Genomic DNA, 25,024 nt, shown 5'->3' with positions numbered 1-25,024 from the left:
CTCACCCCCTCCCACACCCCAACCCCAATTTTGTAAGCATTCATGGCCCGCCATACCATTTCTATCCCCTGATGTGGCCCTCAAGCCAAAAAGTTTGCCCATCCCTGATCTAAGAGATGAGATACTAGTTTCGTGGGCTGTAACACAGAGTACCTTTCCCAGACCTGAAGAAGAGCTCAGTGTAAGCTTGAAAGCTTGTCTCTCTCTCTCTCACTAACCGAAGTTGGTCCAATAAAAGGTATTACCTCACACACCTTCTCTCTCTAATATCCTGGTACTGACATAGCTACAGCTACACTGCATGCAAGTTTTTTTTAAAAAAAGATTTTGAAGGACTTTTGTTTTTAGTTTTATTATATCTGCAAAGTTCTTGGTAGAGGGAGCTGTGCAAGACAGAACACTGAAACTTACTCCTACTGACTTGCACTTAAAAAAAAAGAAAAAAGAAAGAGAGAAAGAAAAAGGCCAGAGAAACAGAACATGCAATAGCTCCTAGAACACCAGCCAGCTAAGGAACTCTGGTCATTCATGACTACTGAAACAATAAAAAAATACCACAGTGTGTTCCAGTAATGCATATTTGAAAATCTCTGTCGTAAGTATGCCAAATATTATTACTGGTTTTCAATGTAACAGACATTTTTAAGCTATTTACCACTAATGTGTGATACATGCCCAAACAGTAAGCAATTATAGCACTAGTATTTGATTGTATTCACGTGACAGGAGCCCATGATTTGTAGAAACTTTGTAACTGATTCACTAACATGTGGAAACGATTTGCTTCAGACTACGCCAGTTATTGTTGTTTTCTATTTCTGTAGCAGCATGTGAGCAACTACACAGTGCTTTATTCTGCATTTATCAGGTTTTCATTAATCCCATCATATTTGAAGTCATCCTCCTTCCTCTGGAGTGTTTCCTATGGCCTGCCTTTACATTAGCTGTGTTTTTTAGTATGTCTTCCTGCTTTTTCACACTCCCCATGCTGAAGACTCAGATTCTGGTATCAAAAAGAGGCTTTATTAAAGCTTAGGGTTTGGGAAGAGAAAAGCAGAATGCTAGGATGAAAGCTGTTAGAGTGGAAACTGAATTCAAGAGCCTGTCAAACAAGAGTCAGCTGACAAATTCGCTAATTACAAAAACAAGAGAGCAGTTTCTCTCTGTCTGGATCCAGAAACATCTAGGACCAGAACATGAAAAGACAATGCTTGCTTTGGCTGTTAAAGTAGGAGTCATGAAGTATCAGAAAATAAAACAAGAGAGATGTGATCTTGGCCAAGGATGATGGAAAATTACAATTTACAGCTATCTCTGTGGTCTTTCATATAATTGATATAGGTACTATCAGCAGCCATCAGAGCAACAGGAACATTAGTGTATGTGTATTTCTTTATATGCTATGGAACAGTATTGGTCTGACTTATCTTGGAAGCACAAATTGTTCTGGGGATTTTTTTATTTTTATTTTATTGTGAATATGTACGTGTAGCCAAATTGCTGGCATTTTTCCATAACTTATCCTGTGTCCTCGGATTAATAAAAAAAACAGTTGCTTACCTTTTTGTAACTGTTGTTCTTCAAGATGTGTTGCTCATGTCCATTCCATTCTAGGTGTGTGTGCCCACATGCGCGGTTGTCAGAGATTTTTGCCTTCGCGGTATCCATAGGGTCGGCAGTGGCACCCCCTTGAGTGCCACGCCCAAGTGTCGGCATATCCGGTGCTGTGGATCCTATGCCCTCTCAGTTCCTTCTTGCCAGCAACTCCGACAGAGGAGCAGGAGGGAAGATAATGGAATGGACATGAGCAACACATCTCGAAGAACAACTGTTATGAAAAGGTAGTTAACTGCATTTTCTTCTTCGAGTGCTTGCTCATGTCAATTCCATTCTAGGTGACTCACAAGCAGCGTCAATGGAGGTGGGCTCGGAGTTCACGGTCTTGCAGCGTGCAGCACTGCTCTGCCGAAGCCAGCATCGTCCTGGGCCTGCTGGGTAAGTGCATAAAATGACGTAAACGTGTGGACAGATGACCAGGTAGCAGCTCTGCAGATATCTTGGATTGGCACCTGAGCCAGGAAGGCTGCTGCTGCTGCTTGCGCTCTAGCGGAGCGTGCCTTGACTACTGCTGGTGGAGGCACTTTCACCAGCTCAAGGCAGCAGCGGATGCAGGCCATGATCCTGGACAAAATCCTTTGAGCAGACACTGGACGACCTTTCATCCTGTCTGCCACCGCAATGAACAGCTGTGTTGACTTGAGAAAAGGCTTTATCCGGTCAATGTAGAAGGCCAGCGTCCTCCTGACATCCACAGCATGCAACCTGTGTTCCTCTTCTGATTTATGAGGCTTCGGGAAGAAGACGGGTAAGTATATGTCCTGGCCGGTATGAAACCGGGAAACTACCTTAGGCAGGAACACCCAGTGTGCCGCAGCTGGACCTTATCCTTGTAGAATACTGTATAGGGAGGCTCTGAAGTAAGCACCCTGACCTCAGACACCCTGTAGGCAGACGTTACAGCAACCAGGAACGAAACGTTCCAGAAGAGAAGCGGAAGAGAGCAGGAAGCCAGAGGTTCAAAGGGAGGCCCCATGAGCCTCAACAGCATGAGATTCAAGTCCCAGGGAGGGACAGGGTCCCAGACGTGAGGGTAGAGACGCTCCAGACCTTTCAAAAATCAGGCCATCATGTTGGGGGCGAAGACTGACCTGTCTTGGAACGGAGGGTGGAAAGCCGAAATAGCAGCCAGGTGGACCCTGATCGATGATAGGGACAAGCCCTGGAGCTTGAGATGCAGAAGATAATCCAGGATCACCTGCAGCGAGGCCTTCAAGGCCCAGATATGTCATTCCAAAGCCAAACACATGAACCTTTTCCACTCGTCCAGGCAAGTCGCTCTGTTGGAGGGCTTTCTGCTAGCCAACCAGACATGTTGGACCTGGGCTGAACATTCCCACTCTTCTGCATTCAGCCATGCAGTAGCCATGCTGTCAAGTGCAACGCCACTAGGTTTGGATGCAGAACACTGCCGTAGTTCTGGGACAGCAGGTCCAGCTAGAAAGGTAGCTGCAGCAGGGCGATGTGACGAAGTGGGACTGTTCTTAATGTTTCCTCTGAATAGTGTGGGGGTGCCTCAGTTTCCCCTAGGCAGTTCTTAAGTATCTAGGGGGTGGAGTAAGGGTGTATGATCATTGCAGAGCCCTAGAGGGCATGTGTGTGCAGGAGTCTGGACACAGAGAATGGCCGACACCCTGTTTCCTGGCAACTAATGGCCTGGGCCCTTCCCCCCCTGCAAGGTGAGAGCTGAAGGGTTGGAGAACAAAGGAATCAGGTGACCACCTGGCCCGGGAAAGGAACAAAGCCCAGAGGAGGAGGGGCTGGAGGGGGTTTTCAGTTTGGGGCTGGCTGGGACATGGAGTGAAGTGCAGACGTGGTTGTCTGGCTCACTGCCCCCCAAAATGGACCCAGCTGAGGGGTCCCGTTCTCTGCACCTGCAAGCTCTGTTTTAGACCATGTTCCTGTCGTCTAATAAACCTTCTGTTTTACTGGCTGGCTGTCACGTCACGTCTGACTGCGAAGTTGGGGTGCAGGACCCTCTGGCTTCCCCAGGAGCCCCGCCTGAGCGGACTCGCTGTGGGAAGCGCACGGAGGGGCAGAGGATGCTGAATGCTCCGAGGTCAGACCCAGGAAGGTGGAAGCTGTGTGAGCTGCGTGTCCTGAAGACAGGCTGCTCACAGAAAGGCGACTGCCCCAGAGTCCTGACTGGCTTCATGGGGAGCAGTTCCAGAGCATCGCCCAGGGACTCCGTGACAGGCGGCTACCCAAAGATCCAGCAGTGTGACGAACCAGTGCTGGCAAGGCCACTCAGGGGTTATTAGGATAACCTTCATCCTGTTCTGTTTGATCTTCATGAGGACTCTGTGGATCAACGGCACTCGCAGGAAGGCGTACATCAGGGCCCCCAACCACAGGAGCAGAAAATCGTGCGACAAGGAACCCCTGTCCATCCCCTGGAGTGAACAGAACACGTGACATTTCCTGTTCTGACAGGATGTGAACAAGTCCACCTGGGGAGTCCCCCACTTCCAGAAGATAATACCAACCGCCTCCAGATGGAGCGACCACCCGTACCGAGATGAGAAAGTCCTGCTGAGGCAATCCACCAAGACATTCCTGTTCCAGGCAGGTGCATGGCGACCAGATGAATGGCCTGCCGGACACAAAAAATCCCAAAGGCAGAGAGCTTCTTGACAAAAGGCTGAAGACCTGGCACCACCTTGCCTGTTGATGGAATACACTGCGGCGGTATTGTCCATCAGGACCTGTACCACCTTGCCTTTCAGGTGGGGCAAGAAAGCCTAGCAAGCCAAGCAAACCGCTCTGAACTCCCTGACGTTGATACGGAGGGCCAGATCATCTGGCAAACAGCGGCCCTGGGTGCTGAGCTCGTCCAGGTGGGCTCCCCAGCCCAGGTCTGAAACATCAGAGACCAGGGTCAGCGACAGGGTTGGGGTTACCAAGGGAACACCCTCCAATACTGACCTGGGGTCCAACCACCAAACCAGGGATGACCTGATGTGGTCTGGCATCCTGACTACCCTGTCTAAGTCGTGCCTGTTGGGGATGTAGACTGATGCCAGCCATGCTTGCAGAGGCCAGAGATGGAGCCGAGCATGGCTGACCATGTATGTACATGTGGCCATGTGGCCCAACAGCCACAAGTAGGTGTGAGCCGTGGTGAGTGGGTGGTTCTTTACATGGGAGATCAGGTCCAACATGGCCTGAAAACGTGCTTCCAGAAGAAAGGGTCTGGGTCGCATGGAGTCGAGACCCACGCCAATGAACTCCATTTGCTGGACTGGCATTAAGGTGGTTTTTTTTCACGTTTATTAACAGGCCTAGGTCGCAGCAGGTGGAACACACCAGATCAAGACTTCTCTGCACTTGCTCCCGAAACCTGCCCTTGATGAGCCAGTCGTTGAGATACAGGAAGACCTGGACCCCTCAACATCTCAGGTAAGCAGCCTCTGGTGCCATACATTTTGTGAACGCCTTTGGGGCCGATGAGAGGCCAAAGGGCAGAACCAGGAATTGAAAATGGCATCTGCCCACTATGAAACGGAGGAAACGTCTGTGACCTTGGAATATGGAAATAAGCATCCTTCAAGTTGAGGGCGGCATACCAGTCTCCCAGATCCAGGAAGGGGATGAAGGAGGTCAGGGAGACCATGCAAAACTTCAACTTTCTGAAAGACTTGTTGAGGCAACGCAGGTCCAGAATGGGTCTGAGGCCCCCTTTTGCTTTCGGGATTAGGAAGTAGCAGGAATAGAACCCCTTTCCCTTCATGTCCTGAGAGACCTCTTCCACTGCCCCCAGATCTAGGAGGTTCTTGACCTCTTGGACGAGGAGTTGCTCTTGAGAAGGGTCCCTGAAGATGGACAAGGAAGAGTAAGGGTGGGAGGGAGGGGCTGCCGAAAAATGCGGGGTATAATCCCAAGATACTATGCCCAGCACCCAGAGGTCCGAGGTGACGCACGACCAGGCCAAAACAGTGGGGATGAAGACGATTGAGGAAACAACAAGATGGATCTTGGGAATTGACTGGGGCGTTGCTCTTGAGCTCACCTTCAAAATGAGCGTTTGTGAATGCTTCGCCTGGCCAGGCTGTGCGAGTGAGTGGGAGGAGGAAGGGTGTTCAAGTCTAAAGTTCGTGTCTCTATCCCTTCTCCTTGCAGGCCCTTGATGAGGCTGCCAAGGCCATGACAGCGGGGGTGGCCAGAACTGCTTCTGTGCAGACTGCGGCACTTGCATGCCCAGAGAGCGAAGGGTGGCCTGAGTGTCATTTAACCCATGCAGCCTTGCATCAGTCTGCTCCAAAAATAGACCATTCCTACTGAATGGGAGGTCCTGAATAGAGGTCTGCATCTCTTGGGACAGGCCGGTGGTCTGAAGCCAGGAGCTGTGCCTCATGACCACCGCCAACGTGACCACCCTGGCCACGAGTACGCCACATCCCATGCCATCTAAAGAATGCACCTAGCCACCGCGGTGCCCTTCTCCACCAGGGTGCCAAATTCCTGGGACCCTGGAGGTACTCAAACTCACAGGAGGAAGTAGCATAAGTTAAAATTGTACCTGCCCAAAAGGGCCTGATGGTTTGCAACCCAAAATTGCAGGCTGGCTTTGAATAAATTATTCTCCCAAAAAGTCTTTTGGCCTCTTTATTTTTGGGAGTTGAACTAGTGTGCCCCTGCTTGTCCTTTTCGTTGGCCACAGAGACAACCAGCAAGCCCGGAGGTGGGTGGGTATAAAGGTACTCGAACCCTTTGTCTGGGACAAAATATTTCTTTTCGGCCCTTTTGGAGATGGGTGGGATGGACGATGGGGTTTGCCAGAGGGCGTTGGCAATTTGCAGGACCCTGTCATGCATTAATAGTGCAACACGTGCTGGGGGAGAGGCTGAGAGGACACTAAACAAGGTGTATGCCTGCTCGGCCATCTCCTTCACCTCTAGGCCCAAGTTCTTGGCCACCCATCAAAGCAGGGTCTGGTGTTCCTTAAAATCGTCCAGTAGGCTGGACCTTGAGGGTCCCACGACCACCTCATCCGGGAATGAGGACAATGACTGAACCACAGAGGGAGGTTCCGGGACATCATCCCCCGTGGGGGAGTGGGGTTTTGGGGTGGGCGCTGACTCCTCTACCCAGACCTCTGAGTGGATCTCATGCACTGAGCCCGGTGCCACCAGCTGTTGCTCCAAGGCTGTGGCGCATGGGCGGTGCGAAATGGACATCACCATGACCGGCACTCCCCACGCACTCCAATAAGGCCACCGTGCTGGCCACTGGCCATGCTGTCAAGGCGGCGCTGTCAATGTCGACGCAGCCTCGGTGCCCAATTGCGTTGGTGGCATCTAGGCAAGGGGCTGAACTACCCTTCCATACCAGAGGAATCCCCTTCCTGACAGCACGGTGAGGCCGTTGACACCTGAGTCTGCCTGTTGACTGTCGCTGCTAGAGACCAGTGCCCGGAGTGAGAGGATCGGTGCCGGTATGGAGGGGACTATTGCCAATGCCAGGGGGACCAGAGACGCGACGGGGAGCACTCCCGCAGGCAACTGAGACCTGCGGTGAGAGGATGACTGGCACGGGGGGATGAACAGTGGCAGTAGTACAGATCCCGGCGCCTCCCTCTAGGCAACTTGTGTCGAGACAGCAGGGACCACAATCACGGTGCCGGTGACTGAGGGCAAGCCCCACAGGATCTGGGCTGTGACTCTGGAGATATGTGGCATGGTGGTGGAGAGCACTGTCTTGTCTTGGGGGACTGGCAGAGCTCCACTGCCCCCTGAGGGGTCTTAGTGGCTGGCTTGTCCTCATGGACAGCCTTTGCCGTTTCCTGAGGCACGTGCTGTGTTGGTGGCACAGGCGGAGGCCTCTCCTCTTTTGGAACCGGGGGAGCTTGGGAAGGCATTGGTGCCGTCAGGGGGTAGGGTCCCATACCTCTTCCGGAGTTGGTGGTGGACCTTTTAAGGGGCTAAGGGCTCCGACTGGGGAGGCATGGATGCTTCGCTCCAGAGTGGCCAGGAGGCCCAAATTGGGTCCCTGGCCTGATGACCCATGGCCTTTTTTGCCTGATAGCCATGCTTCCATGCTTTCTTTTTGGGCACCAGCAATAAGGAGCAGTGCCAGGTGGAGCCCGGTGCCAGGAATACACTGCGCACTGAGGCCAAGGCACTCGGTGAGTCTTGGCGCGATGGCTTGGAAGCCGGACGAAGGGCAGACTCCATGAGGAGAGCCCCCAAATGCGTATCCCACTCCCATTGAATCCTGGGCTGAAAGTTCTTACAAATACAGCACTTGTCCTTCACGTGTGATTCCCTCAAGCATTTGAGGAAGCTGCTAGGGGCGTCACTTACATGCATAGGCCTGTTACAGACCGTGCAGGGCGTAAACCATGGAGACGGGGGCATGCCCTACCTGTGGCAAAGTCCTCACTGGGACTCTAACGCTGTGTCTACACTACCACTTTCAGCACTAACACTTTAGTCATTCAGGGTGCGAAAAACCACCCCCCTGAATGACAAAAGTTTTAGCGCTGAAAAGCGCCAGTATAGACAGCGCTTTATTGTTGGGAGCTGTGCTCCCGGCAATAAAGCTACCACCCCTCATTCAGGGTGGTTATTTTTTTTTTTTAAATCAACAGGAGAGCTCTCCCCCACTGATAAAGCGAGAGTGCACTGTCCACATTACAGCGCTGCCATGGCCGCGCTGTAACATGAGCAGTGTAGACATACCCTAACTTCTAACTACACTTAGCACTAACTATTATAACTATTGTATTATAAACAAACTATTTACAAGGCCCTAAGGCTCAGTCAGTAGATATGAAACTTCAAGCCCTAGCTATGCAAGGAAAGGCGCTCCGACTAACCATCACAGGCGGTAAGAAGGATCAGAGGGCACAGGACTGATGGTGCCGGATATACTGACACATAGGTGCGGCACTCCAGGGGGTGCCACTGCCAACACTATGGATAACACTACGGCAAAAATCTCCTACAACCATGCACGTGGGCATGCACACACCTGGAATGGAATCAACATGAGCAAGCACACGAAGAAGAACATATTGTCTTTAACACAGCATCTTTCATCCCAATGGATTCCAAGTGCTTCACAAACAGATACGCAGAGGGATCACTTCATCCCCCACTGCAACACAACAATCTTTGGCGTTGAACGCACCAAGTGTTCAACAGTGTGCCAATATTACAGTGTAGTTTAGTGCAGGACAAATACTTCCTACTCTTCAACTTCCACAGCAGGTAAAGTGGAAAAAACCCTGAAAGGTGGATTATATTGCAGGATGTAAAAACCTACCTTGGTATTTGGTGAACATACTGAGGTTAAATATACCTAAAACAAAAGTCTCTCTGTAAAAGTTAAAATGGGGTTCTCAAAAATCCTCACCACAGTTGGACACATTACTTCCACTGACTTTCAGTAGGAGCTATGATACTAATTCACAAGTGCTTTAAATTTCCTTCAACTAGTAGAATGGTTCACAGAAACTGATTATTTTTCTTAACAGCATTTCTCTGCCACTCATCAGCACAGTACCTGAGAACTTTGCTACATTAATGAATTTATGACCACAAACCCTCTGTGAAGATTGGTGTGATGCTCTGTACCCCAAAGCAACACTCTGGAACACCATATTCTCAGGTACAACCATGGAGAAGCCAGACATCATGGATGGCCCATGAAGGGGAATCCACACTACAAAACCCTACCCCAGGAACTGTATACAATGGAAACTTCTCAGAAATAGCATGTAAACAATGGAGACTGCTTGACTCACGGTACAGCAAAGGATCTTTCCAGCAAGCTGAATAAGCTATAAAAGGGGGAGTGACATCATCACTTGGCCTCACTCCCCGCACAACTCAACACCTGGAAGCACATCTGGAGAACAAAGACTGAACTGGGGAGGTGGTCGCAGGCTGACGGGAATTTTCAGCCTGTGTATGGAAGATCTGTGACCTTCTTGTATTGTCTGCCAGGGTGAGACACTGCTTGATTCAAATCCTGTCTAATTTATAGAACTCAGATTGCAATTTTACATTTATTTCTTAGGTGACCAACTTTGAGCTGTACTTTTACTACTTATAATCACTTACTCTATCTTTCTGTAGATAATAAATCTGTTATATATTTTACCTAAAACAGTGTGGTGTTTGAAGTGTGAGGGAAATCTGCTTAGGAACAAGGGCTGGTGCATGTTGTGACAAAGCTCTGTCCTTTGTCTCCCCAGGACAACTCATGCACTTTGCTGGCGGATTTCGCTAGCCTCAGAGGCTCACTGTGACCCTCCACGTAACCCTTCTTTCTCTAGAGACAAGGGTCACAGTCTACTGAGCCATTTTCATCATAAGCCATCAAGGGAGGTGAGGAGAAGTTATCCTTCTTTGCACAGTCTCGGTTGTCTCCCAGTCTCAGTGATTAATCAGGGGGCAAAGGTGCAGGGGGGGGGGAGCCCGGGCCCACCCTCTACTCCGGGCTCCAGCCCAGGAACCCTAATAGTATCAGCTATGGTAGCTGACCTTTTAGAAACATGACATGTACAATTCCCTGGGCTACTTCCCCCACAGCAGCCCTCACTTCCTCAAGCTCCACTTCACCCTTACCTCAGGGCCTCCTTCCTTGTGCCTGATATGGTGTGTACTACTCAGCCTCTCCAACAGTGCAACTTCCTCCCACAGCTCCTGACATGCACAGCCACCTGACTGACTGGGAGGCTTTTAACCAGCCAGCCCCTGATCGGCTTCAGGTGTCCCAATCAACCTAGCATTCTCCCTGCCTTCTGGAAAGTTCTTATTTGACCCCAGGTGTCTTAATTGACCTGGAGCAGCTGCCATTTCACTTATCCTGGTACCAGGGATTTGTTTAGCCTGGAGCTAATATATCTATCTCCCACTATTTTTCTATAGCCATCTGGCCTTGCACCGTCACAATGTCCTCTCCACATTGTGGCAGGGGCATACTGGGTAGTAAATTTACACTGTTCAGCCTTCTGACTGGGGCAAGACAGTACAGCTCTGGGATCCTAGGCTAGGGAGAATTGGCTGGAGCCTCTATTGTTAGTGGCTAGAAGGTAACTCAGCTAGGTGTATCCCTACCTGTGGATGGCTGTGTAATGCAGGACCTGGAGAGGATTGCAGCTTCTCACAGCATCACAGTGTGAGAGGGAGCCCAGGTTGGTATGCCAGAGGGCTCAGTGGTATCCCAGTTCCAGGTTGCATCTCGGGGAATCAGTCACAGTTGGTCCAGTAAAAGATGTTACCTCACCCACTTGTCTCTCAAAATTTATGGATTAAATTACCACAGAAGCTGTTTATTGTAAGTATGTTTGACACCATGTACACTATTCTTATTATGCATGATTAGAAAATGGAAAAAAAGCCATAATACAAAATAAAATGTGAGTGCCAGAACACCTTATGCAACAGCTTGACAAAAAGAACTTTCCATGTTACAGCAGACTGGGAATGTATGGCTCACTATATCTGTGAAATTCTAGATATTCAAACTTTCAGATAAATGAAGTAATGTTTCATCATTGGAAACTGGATTCCTACACAAGTTAGTACACGTCTCCCCAGGACAACTCATGCACTTTGATCTATTTTGGCCATTAGGGAGCTGTGATGAAATACGCTATAAGTATCTAGATTGAAATGTGCAATTTTTCTGTATCCTAAATGTGATTTATGTGCTTGACTTCTAAAAATGGTATATTTGACTGACAAAAAGGGATCAGACTAGAGAGAAGATTTCTCAGCAGATCTGCACCTTCATGTCCATATGATGATTGCTGGGTAGATTTCAGATTTCAGTCATCCTTGCATGGAAGTGAAGTGCAATATGGCACGTTGGTGACACAGGTGCAGGAGATGTGACCCAGAAGTCTAAGGTGTTCTTTTACAGATATCTGTGGGTTTGCATGCAGATGGCTGACGAGTAAGGGTATGATTCTGTCATGGATTCTGTGACTTTCTGGGACCTCCGTGACGTCTTCTGCAGGAGCAGAGCTGAGGCAGTTGTCAGCTCCAGTACCCCTGAAGCAGGAGTCCCTGGTCAGTCCCCAGGGACACAGTGCCTGCCCCCAGGGCCATGGCTGACCATCAGAGCAGCAGCCCCAGGGCTGAAGCAGTGGCCAGGGCTAGGTACGCTCCCCTGGAGCTGAAGCAGTGGCAGTCAGCCCCTGCCACAGGAGCAGCAGTGAGGCGGGTACAGCTGCCAGAGCTCAGCCCCAGCAGTACTCCAACTGTTAGTTTCCCTCTCCCCAACCAGGGTATTTTTAGTGAAAGTCAAGGGCAAGTCGTGGGCTTCTGTGAATTTTTGTTTATTGCCCGAGACCTGCCCCTGACTTTTACCAAAAATACCCGTGACAGAATCTTAACCTTAATGATGACGACTACCATGGCCTGGAACTTTTGCTGTGGTAAATAAGCTCTCATTGATGTAAAATCTAACACAGGCCATATACATTCTGTCCTCTGGGTTGGCAACAGTGGGACTTTTCCTTGTTTATCCCGAGTTCCAGTGTTGTTTTTTTTTAAAAAAAAGTGTAGTATGAAGTGGATGGAGTCATTCACCTGTTGATGATAGACCTGATCCCTAGTCATAGATGAGCTGCTATGATTATCAAGCACCAATAACTTCCCTTGGTGCAGTTAAAATACTGAAGGGCAATCCTCCGTATTGGTAGTGAGATGCTCCCACTTGGAATCTGAGGTATTTCCTGAATGCCAGGTTAATAGATATGTCAAAGTATGTGTTTTGTAGGCCAAGAGCCACAAACTAGTCTTGATGATGCAATGAAGGGATTATGGAGACCTGAATTTTAAACAGCAGATATTTTCACAGAAATGCCTTGTAATTTGAGAGACACATCTGCAGACTTGAAGATAAATAAATCTTTTTGATAAATAAATCCATTTTTTGGAGTCTTTATCCCTTTATGTCATCCTTGTGGTCCCTTGTTGTTTGGACTTTCCATGCAGAGCTGCCACTACTAGTAATCCAGGAACTAGGTGCATACATAAATATTCAAATCTCTTGGAGGGATTCACTAACATCTATCTGCTTTTTTTAGGCATGAGTGTCACATATGCTGGAGTTTCCCCACACATTTTTTGGCACTTCCAGTAGTCCTATGTTAATAGGCATGGCAAGCCTTCCAGGCATGGAGGATAGCATGATGTCCAGTAACGTGTGGAATTTTTCTTGTACTACTGCCACCAGAACTTTCAAGGTCTCTTAGCATGCTATGTAAAAGGTCTTGGAGGATTTTAAAATCATCCAGCTGGCAAGGAGTGGAAGGTATGTCTGCCTCGTCAAATAAGAAAGACTATACTGCTGCTGGAATCAGTTGCGCTTCTGTTTCCTGCACATATTCTTCCTCATTGTCCTGTTCTTGTTGGTGCAGGCTATGGTACTGAACCAACTAACTTTCTTGAGTAGGCCTATGATATTTTGTAGGAGAAGGGGAATCTAACCCTGGTGGGATGGACAACAGAAGAAGGCTTCCCAGCTGGTTGCATAATCCAAGAGGCTCAGTAAGGCCCAGACTGCATATGGTAGCAGTAAGTGATTGAGAGCCATGCGGGTGAATACCAAGGTGAATGGTCCCCATGAAATCCCAGGATGTTCCCCATGAAATCTTGGATTCATAGAGCTTGTAAGAGGGAGGTGAATGGGTGGAGGTTGCCTCTGTATTATGCTCAGAAGAGGAGTAAGAAACAAGTACTCTTCCTCTAAAGAAAGTGAGAGGGGGAAGTTTCGCTGTCTGGTGTCCTAGGGTGATCTTGAACCTGAGCAGAAGAGCTCATCAATACTGTAGCAATACTAGCTAGAAGGTGCTCTAACAGCAGACAACAGCAAGGGTGACTGACTGCGCAGTCATCTCAAGATCACTCAATACCAATCCCTGTGTTAAGCAACATCCTTTATGAGGATGCTACAGTCAGTCAGAATGGTTGAGAAGATCACAGCAAACCCGAGCCTACCATTATACACAGACTTCTTCGACCACCCAAAAGTGCACTTGTCATCAAGGCACCCGTTGTGGGCCCACTTGCCCTGCCCACGTTTCACTGCAATGTCGATGTGGCATGAAGAATGGTCTGCAGCTCACATCAGAAACCAGTCTTTTATTACTGACCTGACCACGCATGTACCGGGCTTTGATTTGCCACACTGCTAATGGGCCCTTCTGAACTGATTTCGAACAGGCCAGTGTCAATGTGCAGCCTGGGGCCAATAAGAATCCCACACTGTATTTTTGGCCAAAGACAGACAATGTCTCACATCCCTGATAACTATGCTCTGACCAGATTTGATGGTAGCCTGAAGGCTCTGAACTTCACTGATGAGCTGCTGCAAAATGGTTTGCAAGCTCCGCATCCAATAAGATGACTCAATACCAAGAATGTCTTTGGAGCCAGGAGCATCTGCATCATCAGGGTCGGTGCTGGAGTCATTATCACAAGGCTTCTTGGCACCAACTGTGCTGATATTGGTACCAAGAGGTCAGTACTGGGTGAACTGTGGACCACTGTCTCAAGCCATATCATGGTTACTAAATGACGAGACTGTGCTGTGGCATCAGAGAAACGTATCTGGGTCCACAAAATGCCTTTTGACTAAGCAACCTAAAGTGATTTCACAGAGATGGTGACTTAGGCCTGCACTTATTGTGGGAATGACCTCCTTGCCCACTACTGGGTGTAGAAGGTCTTGGCCGTTCTGCTGGATTTGGTTGTTGAAAGATTTGTTCTCATTGAAAGCTCCATGAGAAAAAGGTTGAACTTGAGACAGGCCCCTCTTGCTTTCAGGGTCTTCTTGGAGAAGAAGCAACCGATTGAGCATCTATCAGGGATGTGACCCTCTCTAAGGCAATAAAAAAGCACCTTGTAGGTCCATCACTGAGCAGAATAATCACATCACAGGACAGACAAGTTGTGAATCCGAAGGACTCTGTTTCAGCCATAACAGCTAAATCCCAGCTTGTCTCCATCTCTAACAGAGAAAGTTGTTTGTTTAAATGCAAACAGGTAAATAAGAGAAAGAGCTACATCAACTATACTAACTAAATAATATAGACAAGTCTAAGAAAAATCCCACAGTGCATACAGTAAACAGCCACTTTAGGGATTCTGTCTCACTGTCACTGGCAGTAAGAAGGAACAGAGACGGTTAGGCCCCCTATCTCCTTTATGCTCTCAGATGAGGGATATGAGGGCATGCAGAGTGAGGCAGAGTGCAAGCATGACCCCCAGTGAACACTGCTGGCCAAAAGAATCTGATATAACAAGCACAAGGCACATACACATCAAAAGAGGAATCTATGAAGACATCAATGAAGAAAAAGAAATACTGTTTCAGACCCCACATGTGAAGCATCCTGGTTCCTGAAACAAACAAACAAACAAAAAACCATCAACTATTGAACAATATGGTAATTGGGCCTCGACACCACCAGGGAAGTTGGCGGCTTTCTTAAACCAAGTGTCCCCAAAAGAGGGGACAACAGATCGACAGACAGAAGAATCTGGACTGGCTAGAAGAATGTGAATTGGTTCTGTTTTTGTAATTTAAAATGAAAGTCTATTCTACTTATCTTGTAGTGAAGTCTAAATACTCATGTAGGCAGTTTGTTGTTTTAAAATCCCTTTTTCTTTAATACTCTGTTAAATCTACTAAATAAAAATACTTTGTTTTAAGAAGGCTTTTGGTCAGTACCACTGGTCACAGGTCCTGAAGGGAAGAAACACGGGTGCCTGGATTCCAGTCATCCCTGCAAGATGATATGTGGTTGGTAAACACAGGGTGGTACACCTGCAGCCCGGTCTAAGAGAAATGGAATCACGAGATTCCACCTTCAGACGGGTAAGGGCAAGAGGCTGAACACCTGAAGTATGTGTACCTGAAGCATGTGAGACTAGAAGGGAGGCAGAGGTACAGATAGCCCTGTAACTAGGACAGGAGTATTACAACGGTCCTTAATAGCTAGACAAGGTACATAAATATGCTATGATTACTACTTTTAAGGGAGAACAATTTCCTATATCTTTTTAAAGAAAATGAGAGGAAAACCTTTTAAAAACAAGTCTGTTCCTTTTTATTTGTACACATTCTTTAGAAGTTATCTGCACAACTTGGTGTGTTTATTTTTACCATAAGGGAATATTTGTTAGAGAGAAGGCGAGGGAAAGAAAACAATATACTCTCACATTCTTAGTAAATACAGCCCTCTGCTGCCCAAAGTTGTAAAATCCCCAACATTGGTCATGTTCACCTGTCTAGTACTGTTATGTACAATCGTACTTGTTCTGCTAAATTACTTTTAATTTTAAAATCAGAATTTTAGAGCACGGGATAACAAAAGGACTTAAGTTGCCAGGAAATTGCCAGTAGACCGGGACATTGAAAATGAAAAGAGTCTAGATGGATGGGTATTATGGAGCCCATCCATTGTGGTACTTATGAGAACCTCACCAAAAATCTCTGTGTTTAATAATCATCATTTTTTTTTAAATCAACACTTAGACAAGATGATCATACACATATAAAAAGTCCTCCAAATATAATGCAGTGCAAAACAAAAAGAAAAAAAGACATGTTCCATTTGAACTCTTCCTTGAAATGAAACACAGAGATAAGAATCCATTAAGGAGTAATTGTCTTCTCATGTAATTTTGACAGAAACTAACATTGGCTTGTGCCAGCATTTGTGATGGGTTACAGCTTAAAATGTAAGCAAATATAACAAATATCAAGAAGATAAAAATGAATTGGAATAAGATAATATGAAGACAATAAAAAAATTATATTTAATCTGTGGATCCAACACATGGTACCCTTCAGGTATTAAATAAGGTTAACAACTTATTAAATAAGGTTAACAACACAGATTGAAGCTTACATCAGAAAAGACTAGAAAAATGCATCCATTTACCAGTTATATCACTGCCAGATTTGATCATATTTTGCAGTTATAATGTTTAAATCTGTTCTTTTTTTTATTAATTTCTCTATTTTGGGAACAACACATTGGGATATTTTCAAGTGCCAATCAGTAACGTAAACAAATTTAAATATCTAATTTTATACCAAATTACACAGAATCATTCCTGATGAGCACACCCGGTCTTCAGAGTTTCCTCTGCTACAGTGAATTCTCTTATTGCCTCTTTTTCATTTGTGTTGGAGGCTTCACACATCTTCCCCTTCTATTATGGAAGGCCCCAATCTGAGGTGGCATATGGGAGAGGGAGGAGAGTACCAAAGCTAATCCTATGGGTTGGATAGGAGAAGAAGAGCATCCTCTGCCAGCCTGTGATAAAGGTGCACAGTTTCTAAACTATGGTATATTTCTAATGTGCTGTTCATCCAATAAAAGGCAGAGAATGACATTATAGCAGTGCTAACAAAGGTGTATTGTAATTTAAGACAGAGGCAGCCAGACAAAGAAAAGAGAATTCAAGTTTTTTAATTAAGTGCTAGCAGCATGATTTTCAGAAGTGCTAAAGCACATACAAATCCCATTGAGATATAGATGCTCAGTGTCTTTCAAATAAGGTCCTGGGTATCTAAAGCTGCCACACTGGGGGAAAAATGTGCACCTTATAATTTAATTTCTTGGCCAGAAAGAGTAGTGTAATACTTATTTTATTGATCAGACTTACAGTGATAATCTAATTCAATTTTCTGGAAATAGAGAAAGCTAACTTATTTGTTTTAAATTACAAAAACAAAATAAAAGGAAACTCAACACCGGGAATACTGCCTTGCTGTTTGTGACCAATTAAGCAAAAATGACAAAGATGGCATTTATATATATATATTTTTAAACTTGACTTTTAACAAGTGTGTTTCTCAGGTTTTGTTAATGTATTTATCTTCCCTCTCTTTTTCTTCAGTTTGGCAGTGACCCACAACAAGACCATTTTATAGAAAATCATCAGGAATATTCCCAGATTTCCAGAAACAGACCTTTTAATAAAAGGTGGTATACATGTGAGAGATGTAATGAATGGATCTTTATTTCTTGGTCTCAGTTACTCAATACAGGTAAGCATTCTAAAAAATTAATATCCCACTCATATGGCAGGAATCATAATCCATTGATTTACAGATCTCTGTAGTTTTTAATATTCGACCTATTACACTGATATCTAAGTGCAAATCTTGGAGCAAGATTATGCTTCTAGTACTCTTAAATGGAAAATTAATAGAATCTTAAGTGATTGGATCTCTTGATCCAATCCAGGATTAAATCACCCATAAAGGATGGTTACCTTTCATAACTGTTGTTCTTCGAGATGTGCTGCTCATGTCCATTCTGTTGTAGTTGTGTGTGCTTGCCACATGCACCAGTGCCCAAAGTTTTTCCGTCAGTGGTATCCATAAGGGACTGGCTCTGGTGCCCCTCTGGAGCGGCACATGTATGTGCCGGTATAAGGGGTGCTGTCGGCTCCCCCCTCCCTCAGTTCCTTCTTGCCTGAACTCCGACAGAGTCATGTCATGGAATGGACATGAGGAACCCATCTCGAAGAACAACAGTTATGAAAGGTAACCATCTTTTCTCTTTGAGTGCTTGTTCATGTCCATTCCATTGTAGGTGACTCCCAAGCAATACCATCGGAGGCAGATAGGAGTTCATGGACATGTTGATTGCAACACAGCTCTGCCAAACCCAGCATCATCTCTGGCTTGCTGGGTGATGAAGTAATGCATCGTGAACGTGTGTACTGAAGACCACGTCGCAGCCCTGCAGATGTCCTGGATAGGGATATGTGCAAGGAAGGCAGCCAAAGACGCCTGAGCCCCTAGACGAGTGAGCCTTCACTATTGGTGGGGGCACAGCTCGCGCCAACTGGTAATAAGTACGGATGCAGGTGGTGATCCAATTTGAAATCCTCTGAGAGGACACGGGAAGGCCCCTCATCCTGTCCACTACTGTGATAAAGAGTTGGGGTCGATCTGTGGAAGGGCTTAGTGCGCTCCAGCTAGAAAACCACGGTGTTCCTGACATTTAGAGTGTGCAGCTGCCTCTCCTCATAGGTCATGAGAGGCTTTGGACAGAACACCAGGAGGAAGATATCCTGGTTGACATGGAAGTGCAACACCACCTTTGTCAGGAAGGCCGGATGGGGCCGCAGCTGGACCTTGTCCTTGTAGAATACAGTAACTTCTCACTTAGCATTGTAGTTATGTTCCTGAAAAATGCTACTTTCAGCGAAATGATGTTAAGCTAATCCAATTTCCCCATAAGAATTAATGTAAATAGGGAGGTTAGGATTCAGGGAATTTTTTTTTGCCAGACAAAAGATATATAGATACACACACACACACACACCATATAAGTTTTAAACAAACAATTTAATACTGTACACAGCAATGATGATTGTGAAGTGTGGTTGAGGTGGCGAAGTCAGAGTGTGGGATATTTTCCAGGGAATGCCTTACTGCTGAATGATGAACGAGCACTTGGCTGAGTCCTCAAGGGTTAACATGTTGTTAATGTAGCCTCACACTGTACAAGGCAGCACGAATGGAGGGAGGGGAGACAGCATGGCAGACAGAGAGAGAGACACACACACCATGTGTGTGTGTGGGTGAGAGAGAGAGATGCGCATTGCCCCTTTAAGTACACCTCCTTTTTAAGTAGATCAGTGAGTTCAGACAGCAGCTGCTGCCAGCAAGCTCCCTCCGTTCTGAGCCCTATCTTGTCCCCCCGCCCCCTTCGCTCTATGGAGATGGGGTACAGAAGCGGGCGGAGGGGGACACCCTGACATTAGCCCCACTCTCCCATCCTCTGCAAAGGAAGCAGGAGGCTCCTGGGAGCAGCTCCAAGGCAGAGGGCAGGAGCAGCACACAGCACTGGGGTGAGAGACAGCTGAACTGCCCAGCAATTGATAGCCTGCTGGGCGGCTGCTGCACATGGAACTTAGGGGAGCAGGAAGCTGATAGGGGGGCTGCCAGTCCACACTGGTTCCAAGCCCCCACCAGCTAGCTCCAATGGGCTGCTCTTCCTGCAAGCAGTGGACAAAGCAGGCAGCTGCCAAACGACATTATAAGGGAGCATTGCGCAACTTTAAATGAGCATATTCTCGAATTGATCAGCAACGTAACAATGGAACAACATTAACCAGGATGACTTTAAGTGAGGAGTTCCTGCACCATGTACGGGGGCTCAGAAGTGAGGGCTTTAAACTCAGAGACATGTGTTGCTGAGGTAATAGCTACAAAGAATGCAACCTTCCACGACAAGTGGGAAAGGGAACAAGAAGCCATAGGCTGAAAGGGTGGACCTATGAGTCTGGAGAGGACCAGGTTGAGGTCCCATTGGGGAACCAGTCCCAGACCAGCGGAAAGAGTCTTTCAAGGCCTTCTAGGAACCTGATCGACACCTCATGCGAGAACACCGATCTACCCTGGATGCAAGGATGGAAGGATGATATGGCTGCCAAGTGCACCTTGATTGAAGAGGAGGCAAGACCTTGGTGCTTTAAGTGAAACAGGTAATCCAGGATGGACTGCAGAGATGACTGGGCTGGGGAGATATTCCGCTCCGACGTCCAGAAGAAGAAATGCTTCCACTTTGCCAGGTAAGTTGCTCTTCACCCTTAGATTCAGAGAGATTATGCAAAGTGCAGCACGTGGCTATGACCATGGGAATATTCTCCTCATTAAGGTCTAACTTGCCATAAAGGCAACGCCAGCACACCTTTAATCTGCCAAAGGCACATTCAACTGTCATCTGGCACTTACTCAGCCTGTTGTTGAAATGCTCCTTACTGCTGTCCAGGCGTCCCATGTAAGGTTTCATGAGCTAGGGCTGTAAGGGGTAAGCCAGGTCTCCCAGGATCACTATGGGCATTTCCACATCCCCCACTGTAATCCTGTGGTCTGGAAAGAAAGTCCCCGCTTGCAACTTTCTGTTCAGGCCAGCATTCCTGAAGATGCATGCATCATGCACCTTTCCAGATCACCCTGCGTTGTTGTCTGTGAAACGCCCACGGTGATCAACAAGCACCTGCAACACCATGGAGAAGTACCCCTTCCTATTGATGTACTCTGTTGCAAGGTGGTCTGGTGCTAAAATTGGAATGTGTGTGCCATCTATCGCTCCTCCACAGTTAGGGAAATCCATCTCTGCAAAGCCGTCCACTATTTCACGCACATTTCCCAGAGTCACAGTCCTTTGTAGCAGGATGCGATTTATTGCCCTGCACGCTTGCATTAATGCAGCCCCAATGGTCGACTTTCCCACTCCTAATTGATTTGCAACCGACCAGTAGCAGTCTGGAGTTGCCAGCTTCCAGACAGCGATTACCATATGCTTCTCTACCGAGAGGGCTGCTCTCATTCTGGTGTTCTTGTGCCACAGGTCTGGGGCCAGCTCAGCACACAGTTCCAGGAAGGTGGCTTTATGCATCCAAAAGTTCTTTAGCCACTGCTCTTCATCCCACACCTGCACGACAACGCAATCCCACCATTCAATGCTGGTTTCTCTAGCCCAAAAGCGACAGTCTACCCTACGCAGCTGCTCTGTGAATGCCAAAAGCAATGTAAAGTTGCTGCTATCCATATCATGCAGAATGTCGGGCACCTGCGAGTCTTCCTCTGTCAGTAATTTCACAATTAACTGCACTGCCGTGCGCGATGTCCTCATGACACTTAACAGAGCATAGGAGAGAAGTGCAGGATCCATCCCTTCTCACTACAGATGCTGGGGTGCACAGCAAAGAATGGCCATTAAAAAAATGGAGCGAAATGGAGGGCTGAGAAGCCAATGGAGGGCTGGAACACAAAGCAATGCATGTCAGGACATTTAGCACAGTCCCAAGATGTGCCGCAATCTGCTCCGCCTTCCCACAACACCTAGCAACAGAAGGTGTTGCCATGCACTGTGGGATACATACCCACAGTGCATTACTCACACCGTCGATGGTGCCCCAGTGTGGACGTGATCTGTGGGCTAATGTGGGCTAGTGTGAACAAGCTTTTCAGATTTTTATTAAGTCGACTTTTGGGTGTCGATATAAGTGTAGTCGACAAAACTTGACGGTGTAGACAAAGCCTTAATCTCTTTGCTCCTTGGCCTCTAGTGGGGCAAGATTTCTAGCCATAGGCAAGGGATCCGCAGTGCTTAGCCTGGGTTAGTCCTAAAGGATATATAGAGTTTGCTTAGCAAATAAGTTTAAAAAAGAAATAGAAGCTTAAGAATGGAACTCATCTGTATGTTTATCTGTTTACCTGCTTTAACCTTGAAAATAATTCTCTTATTTCCTTTTTCTTGTTTATAAATCTTTAGACAGTTTATTATAAGATTGACTACAAGTGTTGTGTCTTTTCTGTGAGATCTAAGGTGCAATTGACTGGTCCTTTGGGGCTGATAGTAACCTGAATATTGCTGTGCTCTTTGGTGTCAGGGACCACCTATCACAAAGGTATGCTTACCTGGGTGGCAAGATAGCTCAGAGTACCTAAGTATCCAAAAGGGCTGTTTTGACTCCATGTTAAGGCTGTTACAGTGCTTGAGGAGTTTACACTTGGTAAATGGTTGGTGAAATCTAAGCACATAGTTAACAACCATTTGGGGTTTGTGCCCTGCTTTTAACAGTCTGCCCTGAGGTTGGTACTGACACTCTTGAGCCACTGCAGGACAGCTTGACAGACCCTTTTTACATTAAAAGCCATGGGAAGGTACTTTTTGCTCGGAAACCTCCCCCTCCATGGAGGTGATGATGGGGCTACCTCATAAGAGGGTGATCACCCTTAATGCTTGAAGGAACTACAAGGAGGTCAGAAACTCTGTGCTCCCACAGTACCTGTTCCCTCTGACTCCCACCCACAGTATGTCCCAGGACCCAAGGAGGTATACGTTAGAATGTTAATGCAGCCTGGCACTACAGTCAGTTAATCCCTTCCCAGATAATCAGTATTTAAAATCTGAAACCAAAAAGGCATAACTTCAAAGAGTCGACAATTTCAATTAATCAAATGGATCATGAGGCCACACAAACTACAAATGGAGGCTAATTCTCCCGTTTTGTACAACTCTTACTAGCATTAACTGGGACTTATGCAGATTCAGCAATGTGAAATAAGCTCCTCCTGGTCCAATCCTGCAAATACTTTATCACAGCACAATCACAGAACCCTCTGGCCCCAATCCTACAAGCTTGCACAATTTACTTTATACATGTAAAATGCTGAATTGGGAGAGTTATCTGCACAAGGGCTAGGAAAATCTTCATGTTAAAAAAGGGATTTAAAAAGGGAAAGCATCACGTTAAAAACCTAACTTTCAAAAAGGAAAAATTTCCTCACTTTTAATATAACCATGTTAGTTTACAAATACTAGATTTTTTTTTTAAACTCCTTATGTTAGGTGAGCTTGGGCAATAACAACAAAACTCCGACTGATTAGTTCCACTTTTTTTTCTGTTGCAAACACTGTAGAGGAATATTTGTTTTTAAAAAATAATGGCAGTTATTTCTACAGGATTTTGTGTTTTGTAAAAGTCAGATACATTGTGCATAAGTTCAGTTTGCAGCCAAAATGTACTTTATAGTGTCTCCCTTTAAATCATGTTTCCAAACCGGAGTATCAAGCCAAAAGAAGCAGAAACACTCATTTTCGATCTCTGGTCGGTCTTTCCCACTCACTCGCATACCATTCCTCCTTTTGTTATGGTTATAAAGTTTTAAATTAGTTTAACATGTACAGTTCTATATGAAACATTTCCAATATTAGACATTTTAAAAATCTAGAGCTTTTACTGACTAGATTTATACAGATGTTTATTAGTGTTGAACAGAAGTCACACAAAAAAACTGCTGCCAAGAGTAGTAAAAGAACTCTCTGAATTAAACTCATAAGTAACAACCAAGTCCCCATATCGGAACATTTGTGACCCTGGAGCCAAAAATTGCTGCCAGCCTTACCAATAAATCACGTCAGCCCAAATCAGCATTGACTGATATTTGTTGCCATCTGACTGAGACTGCTTATATATTCAGGTTCAGTTTATCCTTATCCTACTTACATGCAGTTGAAAGGTAACCATGTACAGGGAGTTTTTCTTTATCGTGCTCCAACTTCCCTCACCAGAGAGAAATATAAATCAAAACCAGTCATTTCCTCCTTAACTTTCATTTCCATATACTGCATTGTATAACTGTATCCAGAGAGTGTGTGTGTTTTGTTTTCCTTGTAAACACATCCACCAGCTCCTTCTGTGGTCAGGTAAGCAATTGAAACAGATTAACACTGAATCTATGCCTACAAAACGAGTACTTTGCAGTGTAGGAATGCTGTTATAGGATACCAGCAAAGCACTCCTAGTATGCTGTATCACAATTGTACTAGCAAAGCTGTGATTTGTGCGAGTATAATAAAGCCACCCACTGATGAACGAAAAACTCAGCTGGTAAAAGCTCAGAAACAATCCTAGGGAATGAAGGAGAGAAAAGGAGACAGGAAACACATGATTGCAGGAGGACAGAAGCAGGGTAAGGAGACAGGAAACACACGGTTGCTGGAGGACAGAAGCAGGATAAGGAGACAGGAAACTCAAGGTTTCTGCTGATGGGTCACAGAGGGTTTTTTTTTAAAAAAAGTTTTAAAACCCCCAACAGATCAGGTTTCGCTCTCTGTCTCTCTCTCACACACACACACTCTGTCTAAATCAAACTACATCAGTTCCAAGTTAGTTTAGTTGGGAGAAAGAGATTATATTATGCTGCACACCTTTACACTTCAAGTGACTTACAGTTCTTTCCTTCCCTAATACAGCTAGAAAGTTGGACCCTGTCCTTAAGGTGTCAAACTGTGAACGTACACACTGTAGAAAACACAGCAGTGGCTGAGTAAACACAACACAGGATTTAAGTATATTTTAAATCTGTAACATTGGAAAGGCAGAGGGCTCTTTTTTACTTTATTCTTATTAATCCCCTCTCTCATCCCATGTTCTATATGTAACAGGACAAGTGAATTGGCCATTCAGCGTTCTTGAGAATGAACTTCCAAAATAAACAACTACAGCAACATCTGAACAGGGCTTATCCAATGTCAAATTTGAGGGCACACAGTAAGCATTTGGCACACGGAACCTCTTTGTATTGACTTTTCAAGGGGGCAGTGCAAGTCTTAGCACTGAATAAGTACTTTTATTAATGGAAAATTACAATAAAAGTAACTTTTATTCAGCTAGGGAGAGGGAATCTCCATCAATTCATACTACAAGTGAACTTTGTGTTTCTCTGAAAGTAAAGCCAAAAGATGGCTAAGCTGATCTTCCTGATGCCACTTCTGATACCATCTCAAAACTGCATCTATCTCCAAGGGGAAGTCTGAGGCCTTTTAGGCCACAACCTGGGTGGCAGAACTTGCTCTGTTCCCGCTGCAAGAAAACCCTTCTGGATCTATGAAAATAGGAAA

At 46.1% G+C, this 25,024-nt stretch overlaps 1 protein-coding gene across 3 annotated transcripts in view; it reads right to left on the bottom strand.

Moving 5' to 3' along the window:
• Nucleotides 1-25,024, bottom strand: part of ARHGEF3 (Rho guanine nucleotide exchange factor 3) — a 320,877-nt gene that overhangs the window by 255,524 nt on the left and 40,329 nt on the right. The window contains exon 1 of one of the 3 annotated variants that reach the window (XM_075130320.1): nt 23,628-23,694. The exons of the other annotated variants lie outside the window; for them this stretch is intronic. Within the exon in view, the coding sequence (XP_074986421.1) occupies nt 23,628-23,629 (2 nt within the window). The 5' untranslated portion in view covers nt 23,630-23,694. Of the gene's footprint in view, nt 1-23,627; nt 23,695-25,024 lie in introns of those variants that run through there. 3 annotated transcript variants of the gene reach the window in all.

This window comes from Caretta caretta, chromosome 7, assembly GCF_965140235.1.
Source record: "Caretta caretta isolate rCarCar2 chromosome 7, rCarCar1.hap1, whole genome shotgun sequence".
Lineage (NCBI taxonomy): Eukaryota > Metazoa > Chordata > Testudines > Cheloniidae > Caretta > Caretta caretta.
The sequence above is the reverse complement of the archived record's forward strand: the minus strand, read 5'-3'. Positions and strand labels throughout refer to the sequence as shown.